Consider the following 20434-nt stretch of genomic DNA (forward strand, 5'->3'; position numbering starts at 1 on the left):
AATGGGGGGGAGGGAGGGAGGGAGGGGGGGAGAGAGAGAGAGACTTTCCCCCAGCTACCCCCACCCCTTTTTTCTTTTTTTTTTTCTCCGAGGCTGCACTTTGGGAGAGGTGCAGTCATTCTTACCCACACCCCCTACCCTCTCTCCACTCCCCCAACTATAAATTCCCTTCTGTAGCATGCTGCCCTTTTGTAATCCACATTTGTGTTTCAGATCATGTAGAAAGGACAGAAAGTGAGCAGGGAGCGGGGGCTTTTGTCTGTAAGTATATGCAATTCCAATCCACAGAATTTTATTTTTTTTAATTAATCCCCTTTCTCTCTCTCCCTCCCTCTCCCCCCTTTCCGCTTTCTTCTCTCTGTGTTTCTCTGTTTCTTTTCATTTCTTTTTGATTTCTTTTTGTCCTTAGCCGGACTTTGCTGCAGCTTGGCTTTCCCCTCTCGGGGCACATTTCCAAACAGGCTTTTTTAAGGAAAATGAGAAAACGTGCAGTATTTGTATCTAACTCTTTGTGCTTTAAGGCTGGATTTCTAGGCTGAGGATTTTTCTGCACACATGCAAGGGGAGATGAGAAGTGATTTTCTAAATTTTTTCCCTTTTCTGGGTTTTGCACTCTGTAAACACCAAAATGCATTTTTGAATCTAATGTGCTTGGCTTTGTTAGCATGCATGCAAGGCTCTAGGATAGGTTTATCATCTCCTTTCTTCTCCCTTGTAAAACGAATCTCCCTCTTCTCCACCCTGACACTGGATTCCTCTCAGGCTGCTGGGGTTTATTTTTAGAAAGCAGTCATTCTTGCAACAGCCTTCTGCATTTTTGCATGTGCAGCAGATAAATTTTGGGTGGTTCTTTTGAGAAAAAAAACAAAAACCAAAAAAAAACCAAAACAAACCATATTTTGCTGAATGTGTAGTGACGTGCTGCTTTTTTCAAATGTTTTTGTGTACGTTTATAGATATATGAGTTTGCAGTGTTAAATCCAATATGTATGTGTTTGTGTAAACATATGACTCATACCTAATTGTATTTCATACATACATGCTATAGGTAAGAAATATGTAATCAATAGAAGAGAACTTTAATTTTTCTTGCTATAAGAAAGCTGATAAAGGAGGTTTGCTACCAATTCAGTCCATTAAGAGAGTGATAATTTAAAGTAAATGAGGTAGGACCTACTCTCCTTTTTTTTCTCTCCCTGTTTAAAATAGGGGGTGTGTATGGAATAGAGAGAGGGAGAAAACTGGAGGTTATGTAATGCAGTGCCATTTCCAAAAATACCTACTCTCTGGGCCATTACATTGTGTTATACTTGTTCCTTGACTGCAAAAACCCACACTTAGTAGTATGCCTGGGAACAATGGACCACAAATTACAGTAAACATAGAGTGACAGATTTTTGTCCTCTTGACAGATTTTTACCTGTGTTAACCATTACGTATGGGGCTCTTCAGAAATGTACCCAGTGCTAAGAATAGCATAGGGTTCTGCAAATCCAGGTACCAGGGATTCCTTTGTCCTATATTTAAGCCTACAGACCACTGAAGTGCAGAGATGCATGATATATAAGCATATGTGTGGTTAGAATAATTTGCATGACTTTAATCTTAACCACTAAAGCTTATACTTGGTTCACCCACTGTTATGCTGACAAAAACATACCTTTCAAATATCACAACAGTTGGAATGACTTTTTTTTTTTTCATTTTTAATTTTTTTAAAATTGTTTTCAGATTGTTCTCCTTGTGCTACTTGAGAGAAACTGCAATCCCAAGACTTAATAGAACCTAAAAATGGTAAGAATTAGTTGCTTTAGCAGAGTATCAATAATTTTTTGTTTCAATACAAACCTTATTTACCTCTTCCCAATACTCATTTATAAATAGGACCTTTATACAACATATTTTTGAGGCTATGGGGATTTGCCATACAATAACTGATGTACTCTGAAAAGCTCCTTATGTTGAATCTTATATTTTCTTGCATTTTTTGAATAAAAATCTGAAATCCCTCTCTGTGCAGTAAGGCTTATTTAATTGAAACAAGAAATATTTAAGTTATTGTGAAAAATACACGTCATAACACAGGTAGCAATGTATGCAGACAAAACAATATCCAGTAATGCCAACACTGACACCTTTCTCCCAGAAAGAAGGAATAGGTCATTGCACTTTGTAAGTGAAACAGATTTAATGTTAGTCTGTCAGGGAAGTACATAAGGTGTAAACTAAATTTTCTTATTAGGTTAACCTTCTGAAAACACTACCATTCTTTGTGATCTGTTCTAGAAAAAGTGTCTAGGCCTCAAACCTGACTGAACTTACAGGCACTTGTTTGGAATGTGTTTAATGAACAATAACCTGTTTCCTTTAGTGCTAATTGTGTTTGTATTTTTATTGATTAAAGCCCATTTGTTATACTTTGAGATACCACTGCTGACAAACTCCTGATTTTAAGGATATGCATATAAATATGGTGTTCTCTGAGAAGGACTGTCTCAGAATCAGCAGGACAAAGGTAACAGGTTTTTTTCAGAAAAAGTGCTCAAAGTAGGCAGATTTAGTTTAGATGGTTTGTTATCCTATAGCATTCTTAGTTGAGGATGCAGCTATCACTGAAGCATATCTAAATACATGTACTGACAAAAATGTGATGTATTTTGGGTGCTACATGATAAAATCATGATCAAACCTCAGTTAGTATTGAGCAATGCTTTAAGTAGCATTGCATAAGGTATACATCAGCATAGAATATTTTCCCCAGTGTGAGGTTTTGAGGGACATACTCTTACGAAGATTGGTTAAGTTAATTGTATAAATATTATCCCTGTCTGGTTCTTTGGGGTTGTTTTGATATGGGGGAGGAGGGATGATCAAAGAATGATTAAAATAAGCAAATACATACTCTGTTATAAAGGCTTTGGTTTTGGTTTTGGCTCCTTGTTTTATATCATTCCTATCTGCAAAAATAAACTTTCAAATTCTGGAGTTTTAGTCTATTCTGGAACCTACTTTCATCAAAGTGCTTTGCTCATCTGTGTATAAATGAATAGATGGGGGTGGGGAATTAAAAGGGAAATGATTCACTTAAACTGTGAATAGAAATCATGTTAAAATACATGTTGTTCACACAACTGTGGAATATTGGATAAGGCAACTGTTTTCCTACCAACACCAAGGTGACAATCAGCCCACATTTTAGATGTTATGCAGGCTGCTATGTGCAATATATGCCTATCTATGGAACAAAAGATTATTTTAAGTTTAGTTAGGCATAAAATAGCCACTGATTTCTACCAGCAGATGGTTCTATAAATCTAGCAAGGTTCCTGTAGTAGTCAATGAAATCAGTTTTGTAAAGCCAGTCTCTGGGCCAGAACATAAAATACAACTTAGAGCTATCCAAATGCAAAAAACCCTGCTGTTACTCACCTGTCTGGTCCCATTGTTTGCTTTGCAGTGTAACATAAATACAAACCTCATTTAGCTATTTTTAAAAGTTCCACTTCTTTTTTGTGATCAGAATTAAACTGTATGATTAGGTTTTACCCCAGCTTGCAAGGTTGTTTAAGATGTGATACTTGGCAGAATCTCTTCTCCTACCACCACCCTTTTTTCCCCTTTCTTTCACTCCTGGCACACTAATACTGAATGTAATACTAAGTCAGACCAGTGACACTTTCCTTGCAGTAGTGGACACACTTGTCTTTGCCATATTCTTGGATTAACTGCAAGTATCTCTAACCATTCTAATTTGCAGGAAATACTCTTCTTTGCTTATCAACACTTTCTACACACTGCAATACATGACAATAAAAGTTCTTATTTTGTTTTTAATATCACAGTATATGCAAAGGCTCTATCTTGCTCTCACTGACCAGTGAAAATTTAGCTATCATGTTTCACTAGACTGAGATAGACCTTAAAAAATGGTGGAAAATAACTTTCTTATTCCTTTGCCTGTCTGAAAGTTCATTAATTATTTAGCTAGGCTTACAGTAAAATTTGAAGTGACTAGAATAAGTGAGAACAAACGAATTCTTGGTTTAACTTCACTGTCTTACCCTTAGTTTCTTAATGTTCTTTTCTCATAAAATGTTTTAAACAGTAAAAGCAAGTTATTTAACACATTAGTTTTCAGTGCTTCTTCTCCTTTTCCTGGACTTGGAATTAGAATTACCTGGTTAATTAATCAATCTTTCTTGCACCTGTTTAATAATAATATCCTCAATTTTAAGAGAAACAGAAAAGCAGAAGACTGCACTTTTTATTATTCTTATCATTTTAACTCATAGAAATTTTGAGCCATCTTACACGAGAACATTTGCCATTTGGGGATCTGTCCTTACTTCTGCATAATGTATTTCCTTAAGTGTCTACTTGAAGGAGGAAAGAGCGTTTTATATTTATGTGCAATGTATAAAATCCTGAGGTGAATTAAGTGCTCTTTTAATTTGAAATGCTAGAACTTCTGTATACTACCTTAATGGCAAGTGCTGAGTGTCATGAAATATAAACTAAAATTTAGTGCTAACCAGGGGGGAAAAAGGTTCTAACTAAAAAAGAATTTAAAAAAATAATTTGTTTTAAATTTTTTTCTGCCCCATCCAATCATTGAAAGTGATCCAATCGTTTAAATAAAGGAACTTGTTAGAAGAGTGGGAGTAAGGAAGTCTTAATTACGGTTTTCTGTGACCTCAAAGAAGGCTCCTACCAAAACCAGGAAAGGATTGGGGTTTGTGTTGTTTGTTTGTGTTTGTTATGGTAAATATTGGTTTTTAAAGAAAGAAACCAGACTATCATTTTAGACAGTTAGAGAAGTGGTCTGTTTATTTGCTTCCAAAGCCCTCAGCTGTGTCCTTTTCTCCTTCTTGTGCATTGTAGGTTAAGTTCTGAGAGCTCACAGAGCAGGTGCTTGAGGAATTCAACCTAACAATAAAAAATGTGTATATCAGTAAACAGATCCTTAATAATTTAATTTTGACTTTTCTTAAAGTACACAAAAGATAGTCTAGAGCCAATCATTAATTTGCTCCTGGCTTACCAAAATGAGACAGCTTTCTTGTCAGCCTGTCTTACTGGTGTGGAATCTCTAGGCTGGCTGTTGTACAGTATAGCTGTGTCATCCCAGAGCAAAAAGGCTCTGGAAATAGGTCATTTGGGCTGAATGCTTCCTGTAGTGCATCCTTGCCTGAACTGCATCAGTTCTGAGGTTATTCTGTCGTTTACATTCCCTGCATTTTATAGTCTTACTGTGGGAAAAAGAGAAACAGGGGATGATGATGTTTAAGGGTGAAAACAGTTTGGAGAAAAGCCCTTCTTTGTTAAGTCAGAGGGAAAGAAATGATAGCCTGCATTTGGTTGAAAAGAATCACCATCCCATTTAGTTTTTTGTTTGTGTGGGGCGTTTTTTTTAGTTTGTAAAGAAATTATAATATCATTTACATTAGGTGAAGATATTTATGAAGCAAATTTTATGTTTAAGATGTCGTCCCAGTTTAGCCATTACTAACCTTTTTCCGGGGAGTTACATGCAGGTGTCTTTACACATTCTGTAATTTTCTGTGCTCCTGGGCTGGAACAGGTCTGCATAATTTTAGGATTATTTGTGGAGAATGGAGCCTAGAATTGGTCTGGCAGAGGCAGGCATTATTTGGAACCTTTTATATGCTCTGAGGGGAAAAAAAAGGCAAGGTATTGAAATGAGACATTATGTCCAACCTATTACTAGGCACAAACTGGACAAAAGCAGCTCTTGGTCTGGCATGAGAAAACTCATACCTGGTTGATAATTACCAAGCCTGGTACTGGAACTGGAATTGGAGTCTCCTTTATGGTAAGTCAGAGCCACACAGAACCTGCAGGACTGTCAGATCCTCTTCTGTTCGTGTATAGCATGGGCATAATTTGGTCAAGAGAAGTAATTGTGAGGGATGAAAGCTAAGCAGTTTTGGCCATATGAATGTGTATATTGTGCTTTTTTATTATGCTTATGTAATGTGCGTCTCATACATTGTGTGTAGTTTATGCAGTGCTGCTTGATTGATGAAAACTCAGGGAGAATTAAAATTTCCAGCTTACAAAGTTTATAAGCAGAAACACAAACAAGTTTTTGGAATACTTCTGTCAAGCCACCTGTTCAGCTGAGCAGAAAACAAACATGTACTTGATTATGAGTAGAAAAGTAGAGCTTAAAAAAAAAGTAATTTTTGCCCAGAGGTATAGATACTGTGGATATTTCAGTGGTACAGCTCATATGCACATGAAAAGACAAAAGCTTTTATATACTTGTTTCTACTCAGTCAGAAATATGCTCTGGGTGCTAAAATTTTGTTACTCTGCCCCTGTATACTCTATCAGAACAGAACTGTGTTGACACGTGGAATGGAGATTTATGCAATACTAGGTCCAGGAAAGATTTTTACTAAATTTTTTCTCAAAGGCTGAAATTTTGGAAAATCAGAAATAAGAATATACATCTAGTAACACTACAGATGTGACATTGGTTTTTAAGGCTTGGGATCTAAAGCCATAATTAACAACATTTTTAGTTTTTTTCTAACTTTGGTATACTGCTGCTTCATACTTGAGTTCTGATTCTTGTATATGGCTAAAGAGATGGGAAAAGGATGACAGTTAATAGTTCTAGAACAACTTCAGAAACATAATTCAGTTGGCATCATTTACTGGAAGAGGATATTTTAATAAAAATAGTTTTAACTCTTTGTATTTTGGTTTTATTTCAAGTATTTATTCACCTCATTAAACCATATTGATTGAGGGCACAATCTCAAAAGGTGCAAAAAATATTATTTTCATATGTTTAATGTAGAATGATAGTATGAATCATTACTGACTGTTATATGTAATTCAATTTGAACTTCTGGTCTGGAAAATTCACAGTAGCAGGACTGAATGAATCCCTGTGTACATGTTGCTGGGAGCATTCCTGATGTTTCCTTGTGTAAATACTGCATTAAAACAAACAAACAAGCAAAAACAACCCACCCTCAGAATTAGTAGGATTTTCTCATCCTGCAGGAAGAACTGTCTCTGGAATAATTTTGTTAACAGTAACCTGATTGTCTCTCTACTAGCTTGGCATACTTATGTGGGAGCCAGTTGAAAAAAGTTATAAGAAATTTGTGTGTCCTCACTGGAGGTGGTAAAAGCCTTGACTTAATACACACATTATCAGAAAGAACCTCTGGCCTCTTCCAGCACTGATATTTAGAAGGTGCACATTGACACCACAGAGCTACTTAGAAAGGTCAAGTTAGAGAGGAACAAATCTTCCTTCTTTGCTTTAAAATGGCTGTGTATCTGTGATAAATCTCCATCATGAAAGCGTATGAGTTTACACAGCTCCTTAGATGAGTCCCAGAACCCACAGATATTTTATTACTTTTAGCCTCCAGAACATACATGATACATTTTGTGCTTTTGTATCTGGAGTAGCACTTAGCTGCATTACTGCCTGCCTAGTAGAGCCTGGTAATAGGCTTCAGGTAAATGTACCACGCTGCTTTCAAGCACTTGTTAACAATCAGCTGCCCTCATTACATCTCTTTTAATGAGGTAAGTGAGTAGTGGTTCTACAATGTGGTTCTCCCTCCCGTTTCCAAGAGTATGGCTGGGGCTTTTTAATACTTGCCTGTAAAATGGTGCTTGGGCAAGGGGCTGGCAACTCCGGAGGGGAAAGGAGGGCTCTTGTGGCTGGGCTCAATTCTCTGCCACTGGAAAGCAGTTGGCAGAGGCAGTGAGCTTGCCTCCACTTGGGGAACAGCATCTCTGGTAGGATTTCTGCTCATCTTTTTGGTATGTGAGAGAAAAGCTCTTGTAGTCCAAAGCAGTCTCTTGAGCCTTCTGTAAGTTACAGTGTTCAGGCCATTAATTTAGAAATTGTATAGGAAATTTTGAAAAACAAACACTTTTTTGGGAGACTTCTTGGTGTATACATTTTGTGTACCCCAAGACTGGAGGGCCAGGTTTGAGAGGGCACACAGGAGAAGCATTTTTCTGGTCTGTCTCTGTTCTTATTCTTAAGGATTTACTTACTGGCCACTGTTCTTGCTGGTCTTTCCCTTAAGATCAAAACTCAGTAGAGTGAGGACACTGCACTAAATAGGCTTTTTGGTCAGCCTCTGACCATGCTCTTTTTCTTCCTCTGTAGCTCAAGTAACTTGTCCATGTTAGGTATGAAACTACTGAAAAACCACTATGCATCCTTTGGTCCAGAATTTTTGCTGCCATGACGTGTGTTCACCTGAGTTTATAACAAGAGATTTGCTTATGTGCCTCTTGTTCTGCAGTTACCATTAGATGTAGATGCAAATAGTTACCAATTAAGTTCTACCTTATTGTACTTGAAGAGCAAATTACAAACTCCTATGTAATTAACTGAGAACTTGAGTATTATTTTAATTCTCAGCCCTGTTGTTGTTTTTCTGTGTGTTGCATGTTAAGTAAAGCAACAAAAAAATACTGTAGTACAGAGGCAAAAAAAAATAAATATGTGGGGTTGTACTGGGTTCTGAGTTTGGTTTTCTGATGGCTGATTTGCTTCTTTTGATTTCTGTGATGTTTTGCAGTTTCAGAGAACATACACAAAAATTTACTGGAGGAACAAAGTAATTTGCAGCCATTTTATTGCTTAATGAAACTTTCCACATAATACATTTGTTTCTTATTTTTTCTGAAATAAATGCATTCTTTCTCTTTCAAGGAGTGCAATACTGTGGTAATGAGTATCTTTGTAAAAATCATTAATTCATTAAGAAGCTGGAGGAGCATTTATGACAGTGTTCACAATGTACTGTTAGATTTTTCCCTCTTAGTCTTTGTGTATGCATGGTAAATATTAACAATGCTTTGCAATTATTTTTGTGTATTAATGAAGTAAAAAAGCAGCATGACAACACTTGTAGCACACAAGCTGTATTGATCCTAACTGGTGCAGAAAAGTGAAAATTGATCTCTCTTCCTAAAAATTGCATTACGGTCAGGTGGTGTGGATTCCTCCCCAGGCAAAGTTAGAAAGTTTTTTCTCTAACTAACCTCATTCAATCACATATGTTAGAAGACAGCTGAAGTTTCTGTAGAGGGCTTCTTACTGGGTAAAGAAGTGGGCAGAAGTCTTATACGTAAGTACACACATATAAAAGATGTAACCTGTGTATGGATGAGGGCAGGAGTGAGCCCCTTGAAGCAGCTGGTGCAGATAAGCCAAGGTAGGAGACTGCATAGGAGCAGACACTTCAGTGTAACCTCAAGAATAGATGCTTTAAGAAGAAAAAAGGAAACAACAGATGAAGATGGGTTTACAGGGGGAGATTTTCCATTAAAATCTAAAAAAACTACCTCCAAGGTCACTTCCTTATGTTGTGTAGGGAAGGAGCAAATAACATCCTATTCTGTGAAATTGACAGAAATTGCAGAAGAGATGCCAAAGGACTATAAAAATCCCCAAATACCTAATGAATAAACTTTATAATTCATGTGCAGTGTGGAGAGGGGGATGCAAGGAAAAGCATACTTGTCTCATTTAGGCCTTTTCATCTCTATGTGGTTGTGAGTTTGAGTCATCAGATAGGGAGGAATAAAAAGCAGCAATGATATCTTCCCCATGAAAAGGCAAAGACATCAAAGGATGCTGATGCAGAGAAGTCAAAGGCAAATTCAGGTGTACAGTTGTCCTGCCATGTTCTGCTGATATGCTGCCAAGTATTAATTATCATTGCAATGGCAGGTAAAGTCTCACAAAAGGGTGAGCCACTTGGAGCAATCCCAGCTGGAGAATCGTGATGTAATTCTTCATCAGTTCTCTCAAACCATTTATCTAACTTTCTTTACTGTGTGGAGTTAACCAAGTGAAAGAAATGTAAATTATTGTTTTTCCCCACTGATTTTTTAATGTTCATGGCACTGATGTGGAAAACAGGGATGACAGAAAAATCTGCTGCCCTGACAGGATACTGAAAACATGAAGTCAGGTTATTTGGGATGACTGTTGCCGCACCTCAAGCAGAGGATCAGATTCGTGATGCAGAGACATTCAAGCAAACAAGTTCACAAAATTGTTGAGCCTCCCATCTGCTAAATCACATGTTCACAGAATTTTTAAATTATTAAGCTAAGGTAATGAAGTTTCACTTTAACTTGGCCAAGTTTTGGTTTCTGCTGTTTCAGTAGGAAAAGCTTCCTCAGTGAGCCTCTTCCAGAGTCAGCCTATCACAATAGCAGCATCCTGTTCGATCATGAGTACAGCTTCTTAAATATAACAAAGGCTCATCAAAACTTCAAGGACTCATTGAAATAAGGAGTAATGATGAGTACTCTTCATGTAGCCTTGTCATTGCTCTCTCCAGAAGACCTGGAAAATAAAAGCTGACTGATAGAATACTGCTGCCCAACTAAACTCTTAAAAAGCAGCAACCATTCAGCTGACAGCTGCTATATGTATTAAATCTTGTGTTCTAGGTTAGCAACACAGTGGACATTTGTATTTTATACTTTCATAATATTCCCCTCACAGTCTTAAAAATAAATTGCTACAGATGGGAGCATTAGTTTACCCCTTGCACTGAAGCAAAGGCTTTAATCCTTGCGCAAGCTTTCCCTCCAGTTTGGTTTAAAAAGAATTAGTGAGGTTTTCATTCACAAGATTACTTATTTAGTGTTTGAGCAGTGGTGCAGTGAGGTTGTTTATGCATTTGGATTGTGATTGTGGGATGTTGGTTAGAAAGAAAATATTTTATTGCAGTGGGAGGCATTTGGGGGAATTGAGAAGTGCATGGTAGGATGTGCTGTGAAAAGTACATCGACAGCTCAAAGTAGCTGGTAACTAAGAAATTTTAAAGAAATGTGGGTACAGAAATGAAGAGCAGTGTTCCTTTTTGGCTATACAGCCCACTCTCAGGAGGAGGGTGGCCTCTCTCCCTCTCTGTTCTGGATTAGGCACGCACAGGGCACTTAGTCCTCACAGCTGCACAATGTCATTTTAGTGCTGTTAAATGAGAGAACAAACATGCCTTTTTCTTTCTTTCTTTTCCACACACACCTCTTATCATTCTACTGCATTGTTTCTCAGCATGTTGCCATCTGTGTCTGCTATTACACTGCTAATCCATATAGTAAATATTTTTCTTATAGTTTTCTTTATTTTTCCTTTCCTAGGTAGGCTACTGCAGAATTACTGGAGATGGTCACCTTTATTTGGAATTAGGATCTAGAGTACTTGTCATCATTTCCTTTTTGTTTTCATTTCCCTCTGCCTCAAAATTGATTTGTAAGACAAATAAGTTATCTGAAGTTCTCTAAAAGGTGGTTGTTGATTTCCTCAGAGCAGTTGGTCCTCAATAAACTTTTAGTTAAGAAATGAAGAGTGCAGTTGAATACAACTTAAGTCCTGAGCAAGACTCGATTGCAGGAATTTAGTTGTGGTTCACATGGGGGAAAAAAGATATAAAAAGTAATTCCAAGGGCTTTCTCAATTCTTTCTTAACTATAAAAACCTTGGGAATGCTTAACAGGAGTATGATCATTTTAGTAAGTTTAGCATGCCATAAATCTGAGGGTTTTTTCCTCTTGATGGATTTTTCTGAATGTTTGAAAGATGCTCTTAATGAATAGGAATGAAGAGTGGGTACCAAATCAATTTTAGCATTTTGATGTGACTGATAGAGTATGTTTCATTCAGCTCTGTTAAAATTATTCTATGTATCTGTTTTAAGGCTGGGCAAAATATTGTGCTCCCCTACCATTGTTCTTTAAGAAGGCATGGCTTGCAATGAAAAAAAAATGGAATTGGAATTTTGAATGTTGGTAAAATGGAGGAAGAGCAAAAGAGTTTCTCAGCCTATTGGGAAAAGGACTAAAGAAGACTCTGCTGGTTTTGAATCCTCCTGGTTTTGAAAAAAAAAAGCCCCAAACCAAAACAACACAAAACCCCATCAGTTGTTCTGGAATCTGAGAGAGCTGGTACATAGACTAGGCATTTCTTTTCCTCCACTTTTGCTCTTTCTTCAATATTAAATTTTATTATTTGTGTCTTTTCAGGAGACTGGAGGCTACTAAACTGAACACATACGCATAGAGGACCCATAATTCCCAGTTTTCAAGTTGTCAGTGTTTCAGGCAGAACTGCATGTTGCTGTATAGCAGTGTCTCAGGTAGCTCTTCCCAGATGTCATAGTTCATGGATGAAGCTTCCTAGCTTAACTGTCTGGCTAATGAATATCCAATACTGAGGCTATCAGTGTGAGTCAGCATTACGCAGACTTGCACTGACTGCAGTTTTCAATCCATCCTAAAGCTCAGTAATTCTGTTCTGAATTCTGATACTTTGGTTATTTAAGCCAAGCCTGCACTTGTGTAACAGTCACACAGGAAGTACTAAGAAATGAAAATTTGGTGTTTATGAATGGAAGCATTTATTTAGGAATATTTGCTTCATGCTAACAGCTGGAATGTTGTAACCCTTACATCCTACTCCATAATGGAGCATTGCTTTCCTCTCTCTGTAGCTCATCTTGCAACATTTATATCAGTAATTTTGAGCGGCTGTCGTTGAATTAATGTTCTATATGTTTTTCTAACACCCTAGTTATCAGTATATTTGAACTTCTAAGTAGTTTCTGCAGTTATAAAGCACAGCAAGACATCATGGTTTGCTTTTTGTCTCTTTTTTCCCCCTTGTAGTGAATTACAGTAAATCTTAAGTGGACTTCTCTATGCCAGCATCTTTTTTTCCATTCCAGAATCTTCCTCCATTTGGCCAGGATCTAAGCCATGATTCTCCAGCCCTTCACCATTGCTCCCAAGGCAGAGATTTAAAGTCCTTTGTCCATTCAGGACTCTGGTACAGTCATAGCAGAACAGTCACTTCTGTGTGTCTTCTATGTGAAACAGGTCTACGTGATTATTATCTACCAATATGGGCCACAGTATTTGTTTTTGAAGAAGAAAAAAGGATATGAATGGATTTTTTTTTCTTTACAGAGAATTACTGTGAAAGAGTTTGGGGATTGTGCAGGTTATTTTTTGGGTGGTGGTAGGTTTTGGTGTTTGTTTTTTTTAACCCTGGAGCAGAGTTGTGAGCTCATGTTAAAATTTACACCTTTTCCGTCCTGCTTCATTCCCAAAATCCACCCTCAAACTGCAATTCCTCCAAGTTTTTATGAATTTAATGTGAGGTTTCCTGTCTTTTTCATTTAACTTCAGGTGCTTATTTTATTCCTATTAGTTTATTAATAGGGATAACACGGCCTGTAGGCAAACCTAAATACATCTCAGGCTCCATGGAAAATATAGAAGGTTGTATTCATGATAATGACTAATACTGTGTTCTGATGCTTATGCCATCCTCCTATATACATTTTGTATACTTTGCTGGTGTGAACAGCATGTCCTGTGGTAGAGCTGAACTCCTGTTGCTATTTCCCACCTCGAGTTTTCACACAGAAAGTATGACTACACAATAAAATCAAGACATAACTGCAGAATGGGTAACTGGTGATTATAAATAGCAACAGAAGAGCTCAGAGGTTACTTGGTATCTTTCATTCAAGTGTTTCAAATATTCAGCGTGAACATTAACTGAATTCACAGGGTGCCCTATGCTATGCATTGGTTATTTTATGTCAAACGCAGCCAGAGAGCTGAACTGGCTTGTCTGAGACCTCAGATATGAAAAAAACCCCACCAATCTGTTCCTTTAATCAGTAGAAAGCACAGTGGTTGATACTGCAGAAAAGCATGGGACAATGTACAAAGCAGGCACTGCCTTGAGCTTTGTGTTTTAAATTTCCCTCCTCTGTGTCCTGCATTACAGAAGAGCTTAGTATTTTCTATTGGGAAGATGATTTAAAGAATTTTCCAATAATTTCTCCAGGATAGAACTAGTCCAGTTGTGACACCTAATAGTCAACATGCACCTCCACAGAAATGAAAACTTTCCTCATGTTTCAATATATGCGCAGTAGCAAGCCGGTGAGTGAAACTGGTCCATCACTTACTTAACTGACAATGAAAGTTTTGATTCCCAAAGTGCAAACAAATTTGAATGGTGTAATTTATAAAGGCTAGCTCAAAACACTAACAGTTTGACATCCAGGTGTCATGCAGAAAGAGTTCAATTCACCAAACACCAAGGGCCCAGGAGACAGACCCAGCAGGAATTAAATTTAAGGATTTCAGCATTGTGTGTAACTTGTGCCTCACCACTTCAGCATTTCAGAGACTGAGATGAAGAGATATTCTGATCTTCATCTTGAAGCTGAGAGGCATTAGCTTGATATTTATTCACTTTAACCTCCACTGTAGTCAGTGCCCAGCTCTAGATCTTACCCATTCTACACAGAAGAATTTTCCTGTAGACATTGTAGGCCAGCACCTTAACCATTAAATCCTGCTGCCAGCTATTTTCTTGTATGTGTTTTATAATGTGTTGAAAATTTTTTAATGTGGAAAACACAGGGTGCTAACACAGAATTATAATTGTTTCAATGATCTTACAAAGTTATACATTCTAGTTCACCACTCATTGTGAAAGGATATCAAATGTGTGTTGCTCTTGTCACCTGCAGTCATCAGCAAAGATAATGAACTTCATTAAACAGCCCTTTGCCAGTGACCTCTGGCAGAAGGGAATGGACATGTTTTCTCACAATATCCTCAGCAAGTTCATTATCACAGACATCCTCTTATAAAGAATTTATCAGAGATATTAAAAAAAAATGCTCTTATTTATTTTTTCTTAAAGCGCCTGTTGAATGCAGATAAACATATAACAATATAGTTGGAATTCTCTAGGGACAGATGTTGTCATGGGTATAAAAAAATATGCACTAAACATTAAACACTCTGGGCTAAGCTCTACTGACATCAGACTTGTTTCAGTCATGCTGTCTGTCACATGAACACCACTGCATTTAATGAATCTCTCTTTGTTAGTAAGATCTTGTATATATTTATGTCACTGCAGATTTATCAGCCAAGTTCAATGATTTGGTTAAGCCAGAAGATCTTTCCAACCAGCCGTGGGGATGGGGAATTTCCAAAGGTAAAGTTATTTGTGTAATTTCTTTCATGCAATAGTTTGCTAAGATGAAAGTTTTCAGAAAAAAGAATTTAAAACTTGAAAGTTCAATGTATTTTATTTTACAACCACTTCAAGAAAGTAGCCAGGTCTCATGATTTCATCACGTATCTCATGTTACTCTGTTTTTCTTAAAGCCTTGGCTCCTTGCACCATGCAGTTAACTGAAGATTTCAGCTTTCATTTTATAATCATGTTTTTAGCCTTCGGGTTTGCAGAAAACATGGACTCTTGCTGGCTGCACACCAGAAGGAAAACATACTAATTTTCAAGGGCCCATATTTCTTAAGCCTGTCTCATAATTTTACAAGCCTGACATCTGAGTTCTGAATGCTTAATTTTGGCAATGCTTTCCTAGCAATGCAGATGAAAAAGTCAATGATAATGCAGCAGGAGGAACTAGGTGTTGCTTATCTTTTATTAAGTACCTTGCTTGTGCCTTACCTGGCATGAGTAACAAGCATACAAAGCAAGGTAGTTTTCATCTGAGTTTGACAAGAAGTACCACAACATAAAGGCAGAAGATGTGGCTCATTAGACAGAATTAATAAGATTTCATTCTGTTACCATTACTGGTTTAAGAAATGTGAATCTGGACATTAAATTTGAGTAGCGAAAGATAACAGATTACGCAGAACTACAGGATGTACATGTTTTATTCTCATATTCCCTTTCAATTACTGGCTCAAGCAGGTAAGTAAAGAAGAGAACACATGGAAAATCATTTTGATTAAGTTTCAGTTATTAGCTAGGCTTCTGCTCCCTGTTAACAAAACTCTGCTGTTATTCCGTCTGGATAACATTATACTTTCCTGTACACTTTTTCCTCTACAAGGGAACTTCTAAAGTTTATAGGTGGGCTATTTGCAGGCTCATGTGCCAGCCTGCCAGTCTCTAAACTAGCATATGTGGCAGTACTGCCATTCTTAGCATTCACAGTATTCCAACAGTTCAGCCGAGACGACTGGTAGCAGTGCCAGAGCATGATGAATGGGCTCTATAGGGTCATACTTACACCAGATGAATTTGCTAATTTTATGAATCAGCTGTGTGTTAACTAGATTATTTTTATTCAAAATGTTAAGTTAGGAGTTTTCAGTAAGTTGTCATTCATCATCAAATGAAGTTTCTCCTGAAGAACAGGAATGAAGCTATGCACTATGTGCAGCATAGCAACAATGCTGCATTATATTGGATTTATGAATAGCTGTGGGTTTATGCTGTACTTAGCTTAAAATAAAAGTTTCTCAGAAGGGATAACAGTTTCTCAACTAGCCAAAACATATTATAAATCTTTTTCCCCTTTAAAGTTACTGGATTCTTGTTTTTAAAATACAGTGTTTTTTTCCTAGCCTTTATGTAATTCTTCAGAAGATTTTTTGGCATATGCTGGTACAATGACCAGTTTTTAGAACTAGCTCCAAACTTTATTTCACAATTGACCTTCAAAAGCAACTTCAGGATCAGTTGCACACAGTCCAGCTTCCAGCAGCGTATCATCTTTAACAGAAACTATACATCTTTGGAATTTTTTTCATTTGTACTATTAAATTAATTAGGATAAATTGGTGAAAAAAACTGCAGAAAGTTTTCAGTCCTCCAGCTGAGCAGTTTTATCTACTCAATGCTAAACAGCTTGAACTGCTGAAAGAATAAAGTAAAATTAATAGATTTTTAAAAACTATTATTTGAGATAAAAGTGGTTTGTTGGTTTGGTTTTTTTTAAATTTATTTTCATGCAACCAACAAATATAAAAGGCTTCAGTTCTTAATGACAGTTTATTTCCAGACCTTGAAGGGTCACGAGGGACTTTATATCTCATGATTGTATGGCAGGATTTCAGGACTGAGGTTGTTTTCACAGCTGAAAAGGAACTGCCCGACACAATGCTTTTGGAAATTTGCCCAGACCTTTGGTCTATGTGGTGTGCCTGTTTGCATGTGTAAGTTTCTAGTTTTCCCTTCATATCCTGTAATGATACACAAGTAGAAAATTTAGTACAACAAAAATAAGTAAAAATATTATCATGAGGATGGAATTTTCTAGAGTCCTGTGAGGAAATATGTTTGTACAGTCACTAAAAATTAAAAGTTATTTTCTCATTTTGAAATGCTTGCAAAATACCCATATAGGCTCTAGCAAATGTACATTACAACTCCTTATCCTTCTGCATACGTCCTGGCCAAATTCTGCTCTTTTCCTCCACTTCTTGATGCCCCAAAGGAACAGGCCACCAGTTGTCTCCAGGAAGGGATTTTCTCTGTGCTCAGACTGAAAACTGCACCTGTGTGCAGTGCAGGACCCCATGGGGAGTTCGCCTACTTAAAAGCAGAATTTATCCTGTAAACTGTGATAAATGAAGGGGGAGAGCCATGGGATTGCTTCAGTCCCAGCACAAGCAAATGTAGCAAGTATGAACATCCCAGTGAAAATTCTGGGTTTAAGGAGCCAAGAAAGGAAAAATTGCTGAAAATGGCATTTTATTGGTCATTGGGAAACTGCCATGTGTTTAATTCCTAATTCAGAAATTCACAACCCTCACATCAGAAAAAAAAAATGAACTTGGAGAAGATAACTTTAATTTCTTATACAAAGAGAAGCATTATGCTTATGTGACAAACATATCCTAAACAATATGAGCAATAAAACACCGTTACAATTCTTACCTTTTAAACACAAAAGACATAGACTTTTTTTCTCCTTAAGATACATTACTAGCTCAACAAATTATTTTTGTTTCAGATCTCATAGTGACATATCATCAGCAGAGTACTTTAGGCACGTGCTTAGCCTTTAGGCTTCTTTCTGAGGCCTAAAATGAACACATATTTAAATGCTGTTTAAAAACTTTGCTGAATAGGCACAGTTAATATGTATGGTTAGCAAAGATCTGAGGCAGCTGGCTTATATGGCACACCACTTCCTTACCTGCCCAGAACAAGAAAGACACTGCAGTGTTTCGTGTGTGCTCTTTTTGATGGATTAATATAAGGAACTGACTTACTAGTGTACGTAAGTTAAACAGTAAGGTTTTTTAAAAATGAGAGGTCTAAGCTGGAAAAAGTTTTCTTAATATTAAAATGATCTTTCATAAACAAGATGCACTTTTATGTTGGCTCTTCTGCATTTTTTGCTGCTAGGACACATTCATTCATGCCCAAGTGAAATGTTTTTCCCAGGTGCTGCAAGAACTGCCTGGTTTTCAAACAACCCCCTTGTTCTCTGTGGCATCAGTATTTACAGGCTATTCAGTCATGTTTAGTAGATGAACTAAAGCTGGGGAACTATGGAAAGCTTAGGATGGGAGAAGGGAGCACCCCACCAAACAGAAGCACAGCTAATATCACTTTTTCCTCTCCACAGGGAAATCTCCCCATCTCGAAGGAAGTGAATCGCAAGAAAAGTGAGGTGGAGCGCCTGGCTCCAGCAAGTGGCTATGGACAACATTTCACCAAAATCAATTACCTCTACGCTTTCTAAACATTATTTCTCCATTCATATTACACATGGTGTATGGGTTTGATGAGGTCATGGTGTCATGTATTGGAAATTGTTTCTGTGTAAATCATCAAGTGTAAGAAGAAACTATGGGACTCTGAGCCTTGCTTTAGAGAATAACAGTGGATAAACGTGTACCATAAAAAAATAGTTTTTAACATTCTAACTCAAGCGAAAGCTCTCAGAATTTCACACTGTGAATCCATGTTTACAAACATTACAGGTGGGCCCTCAGGCCTGGTTCTACCACAGCAATGTCTTTCACTGCTCAAACTCCACAGCTCACACACAACTGGTAAACCACTCTCTCCATTTCCACCAACCCAAACTGCTTCTTGCAGAGGCTGAGAGTCCCCTTTTTTTTCATTTAGATGTAACAAGCCTAGTAGTTTATTTTCATTGATTGTCTATATATCTCTATATTTTATCCATGTACTCTTTTGATGTATAGAAGTAGTATGAAACTCATGGTTTCCTTGTGGTAAGTGATCGTGATGCTGCCACGGGATTTGAGACACTGATGAATGGTGCTATTTTGGACTTTAAATATGCTCCTTGGCAAGGTAGCTCTGATGGAGTTATTTTTTATTTCCATGTTCTGAGAAGGTGTTGGTACTTTGTTTTTCTGAATGTTGTTCTTTAGACTGGACTGACTTGTTTACTTGTGTCTTCAGTGTGGCTTTCTTATTCAGTGCTGTAGGTGAGTAACTACTTATAGTGTACAAGTGAGGAACTGATTCCCTATCAGTGTCCACTCACAAACATGCAGTTATAGTGGGAGCAATCACAAAACTGTAATTTTCGTAAAATCTCCTTTCTGACTCCTATCCACCTTATGGAGAAAGATGAGCAATAATTTTCCACCAACTTCTCAAAATCTCTTGATTTTTGTCTTTTTTTCTTACAAGCCTTTTTAAAAGAAGGGACAAGTTTTAATGTCCTCTTCAAATCCATAAACTAGGGGATATAGTAAGAAAAATACAGCAAATTTCTGGGAAGAGAAGTCCTAAAGGGGAAAGTGTACATTTCCACACTACTATCTACGTGGACTTTACATTTTTGTTCTTGCTCCCAAACTACTATCAATACAAAATAACACAAACCACAAAACTAAGCAGTATCATCTACTCATGGAGTGTTGTTGTGTTAGACACAGTCTGAAAGCCCACCTTAATTTTTTATATAATTCTGTCTTTTAGCTCTTCCTTTTACAGGGCAGGCCTTGTTCTGAACTGTCTTAGCTTCTGACTGTTAAATACCAATGCATGCACTGCACTTCTAGATTTCTTTCCTTTCCCTACCTTCTGTATCCCTTTCCTTGTACACTTTATTTTCCAATAGAATAGATATGTCTGCTGTGCTGTATATAGAGCAAGAAGTAATATTCAGCAGTTGTGGCATTTATGTATAGTTGCAGTTGTGTACTGCTGAAAATGCAGGCTTTTGTAACAATGTGATCTTTAATAATGCAAGTACCCAATGTATTTTAGCTATTTTAGTAGGATTTGTTCAATAAATATGCAAGCTCTAAGGGTAGCTGTGATGTGTCTCTTTCCTTATTACAATAAGGGGAGGGTTCCTTTCACTGATTGTTTTCACCTGTTCTTTTCCTGAATCCTGAGGTTTGTTTCAGGAATATCTGGTGAAGTAAAAGGTGACTCCTTTTTCTACTTGCTAAACAATAGCTATCAAGATAACCTAAATGCCAGACCTGGATCTGGGAAATGATAGCTTGCTGGACAATGGCAGTCACATACTTGGCTTCCCAGACTGCTGAGTGGCTGGGTCAGATGTGACACTCAATGCCATTTTTAGTAGCCCCAGGAGAACACTCTGGGGCT

At 37.3% G+C, this 20434-nt stretch overlaps 1 protein-coding gene across 9 annotated transcripts; it reads left to right on the forward strand.

Moving 5' to 3' along the window:
* The first annotated feature begins 7 nt into the window (after positions 1–7).
* LOC125319779 (neuronal regeneration related protein) lies at positions 8–20124 on the forward strand. Of its 9 annotated transcripts, XR_007200889.1 has the most exons (8): positions 8–261; positions 1732–1794; positions 2405–2515; positions 5729–5833; positions 12055–12167; positions 12697–12856; positions 14981–15058; positions 18459–20124. XR_007200889.1 is itself a non-coding variant. In XM_048291339.1 (7 exons), the coding sequence occupies exons 4-7, from the start codon at positions 2459–2461 to the stop codon at positions 18573–18575; spliced, it is 357 nt and encodes a 118-aa protein (XP_048147296.1). In that variant the 5' UTR covers positions 70–109; positions 214–261; positions 1732–1794; positions 2405–2458; the 3' UTR covers positions 18576–20124. The 9 variants fall into 9 exon arrangements, 4 of the variants coding, with proteins under 4 accessions (XP_048147297.1, XP_048147298.1, XP_048147296.1 ...); XR_007200890.1 differs by lacking the exon at positions 5729–5833 and having other exon boundaries at positions 9–261; XM_048291339.1 differs by lacking the exons at positions 12055–12167; positions 12697–12856 and having other exon boundaries at positions 70–109; positions 214–261.
* The last annotated feature ends 310 nt before the right edge of the window (positions 20125–20434 follow it).

This window comes from Corvus hawaiiensis, chromosome Z (genome assembly GCF_020740725.1).
Source record: "Corvus hawaiiensis isolate bCorHaw1 chromosome Z, bCorHaw1.pri.cur, whole genome shotgun sequence".
NCBI classification, from domain to species: domain Eukaryota; kingdom Metazoa; phylum Chordata; class Aves; order Passeriformes; family Corvidae; genus Corvus; species Corvus hawaiiensis.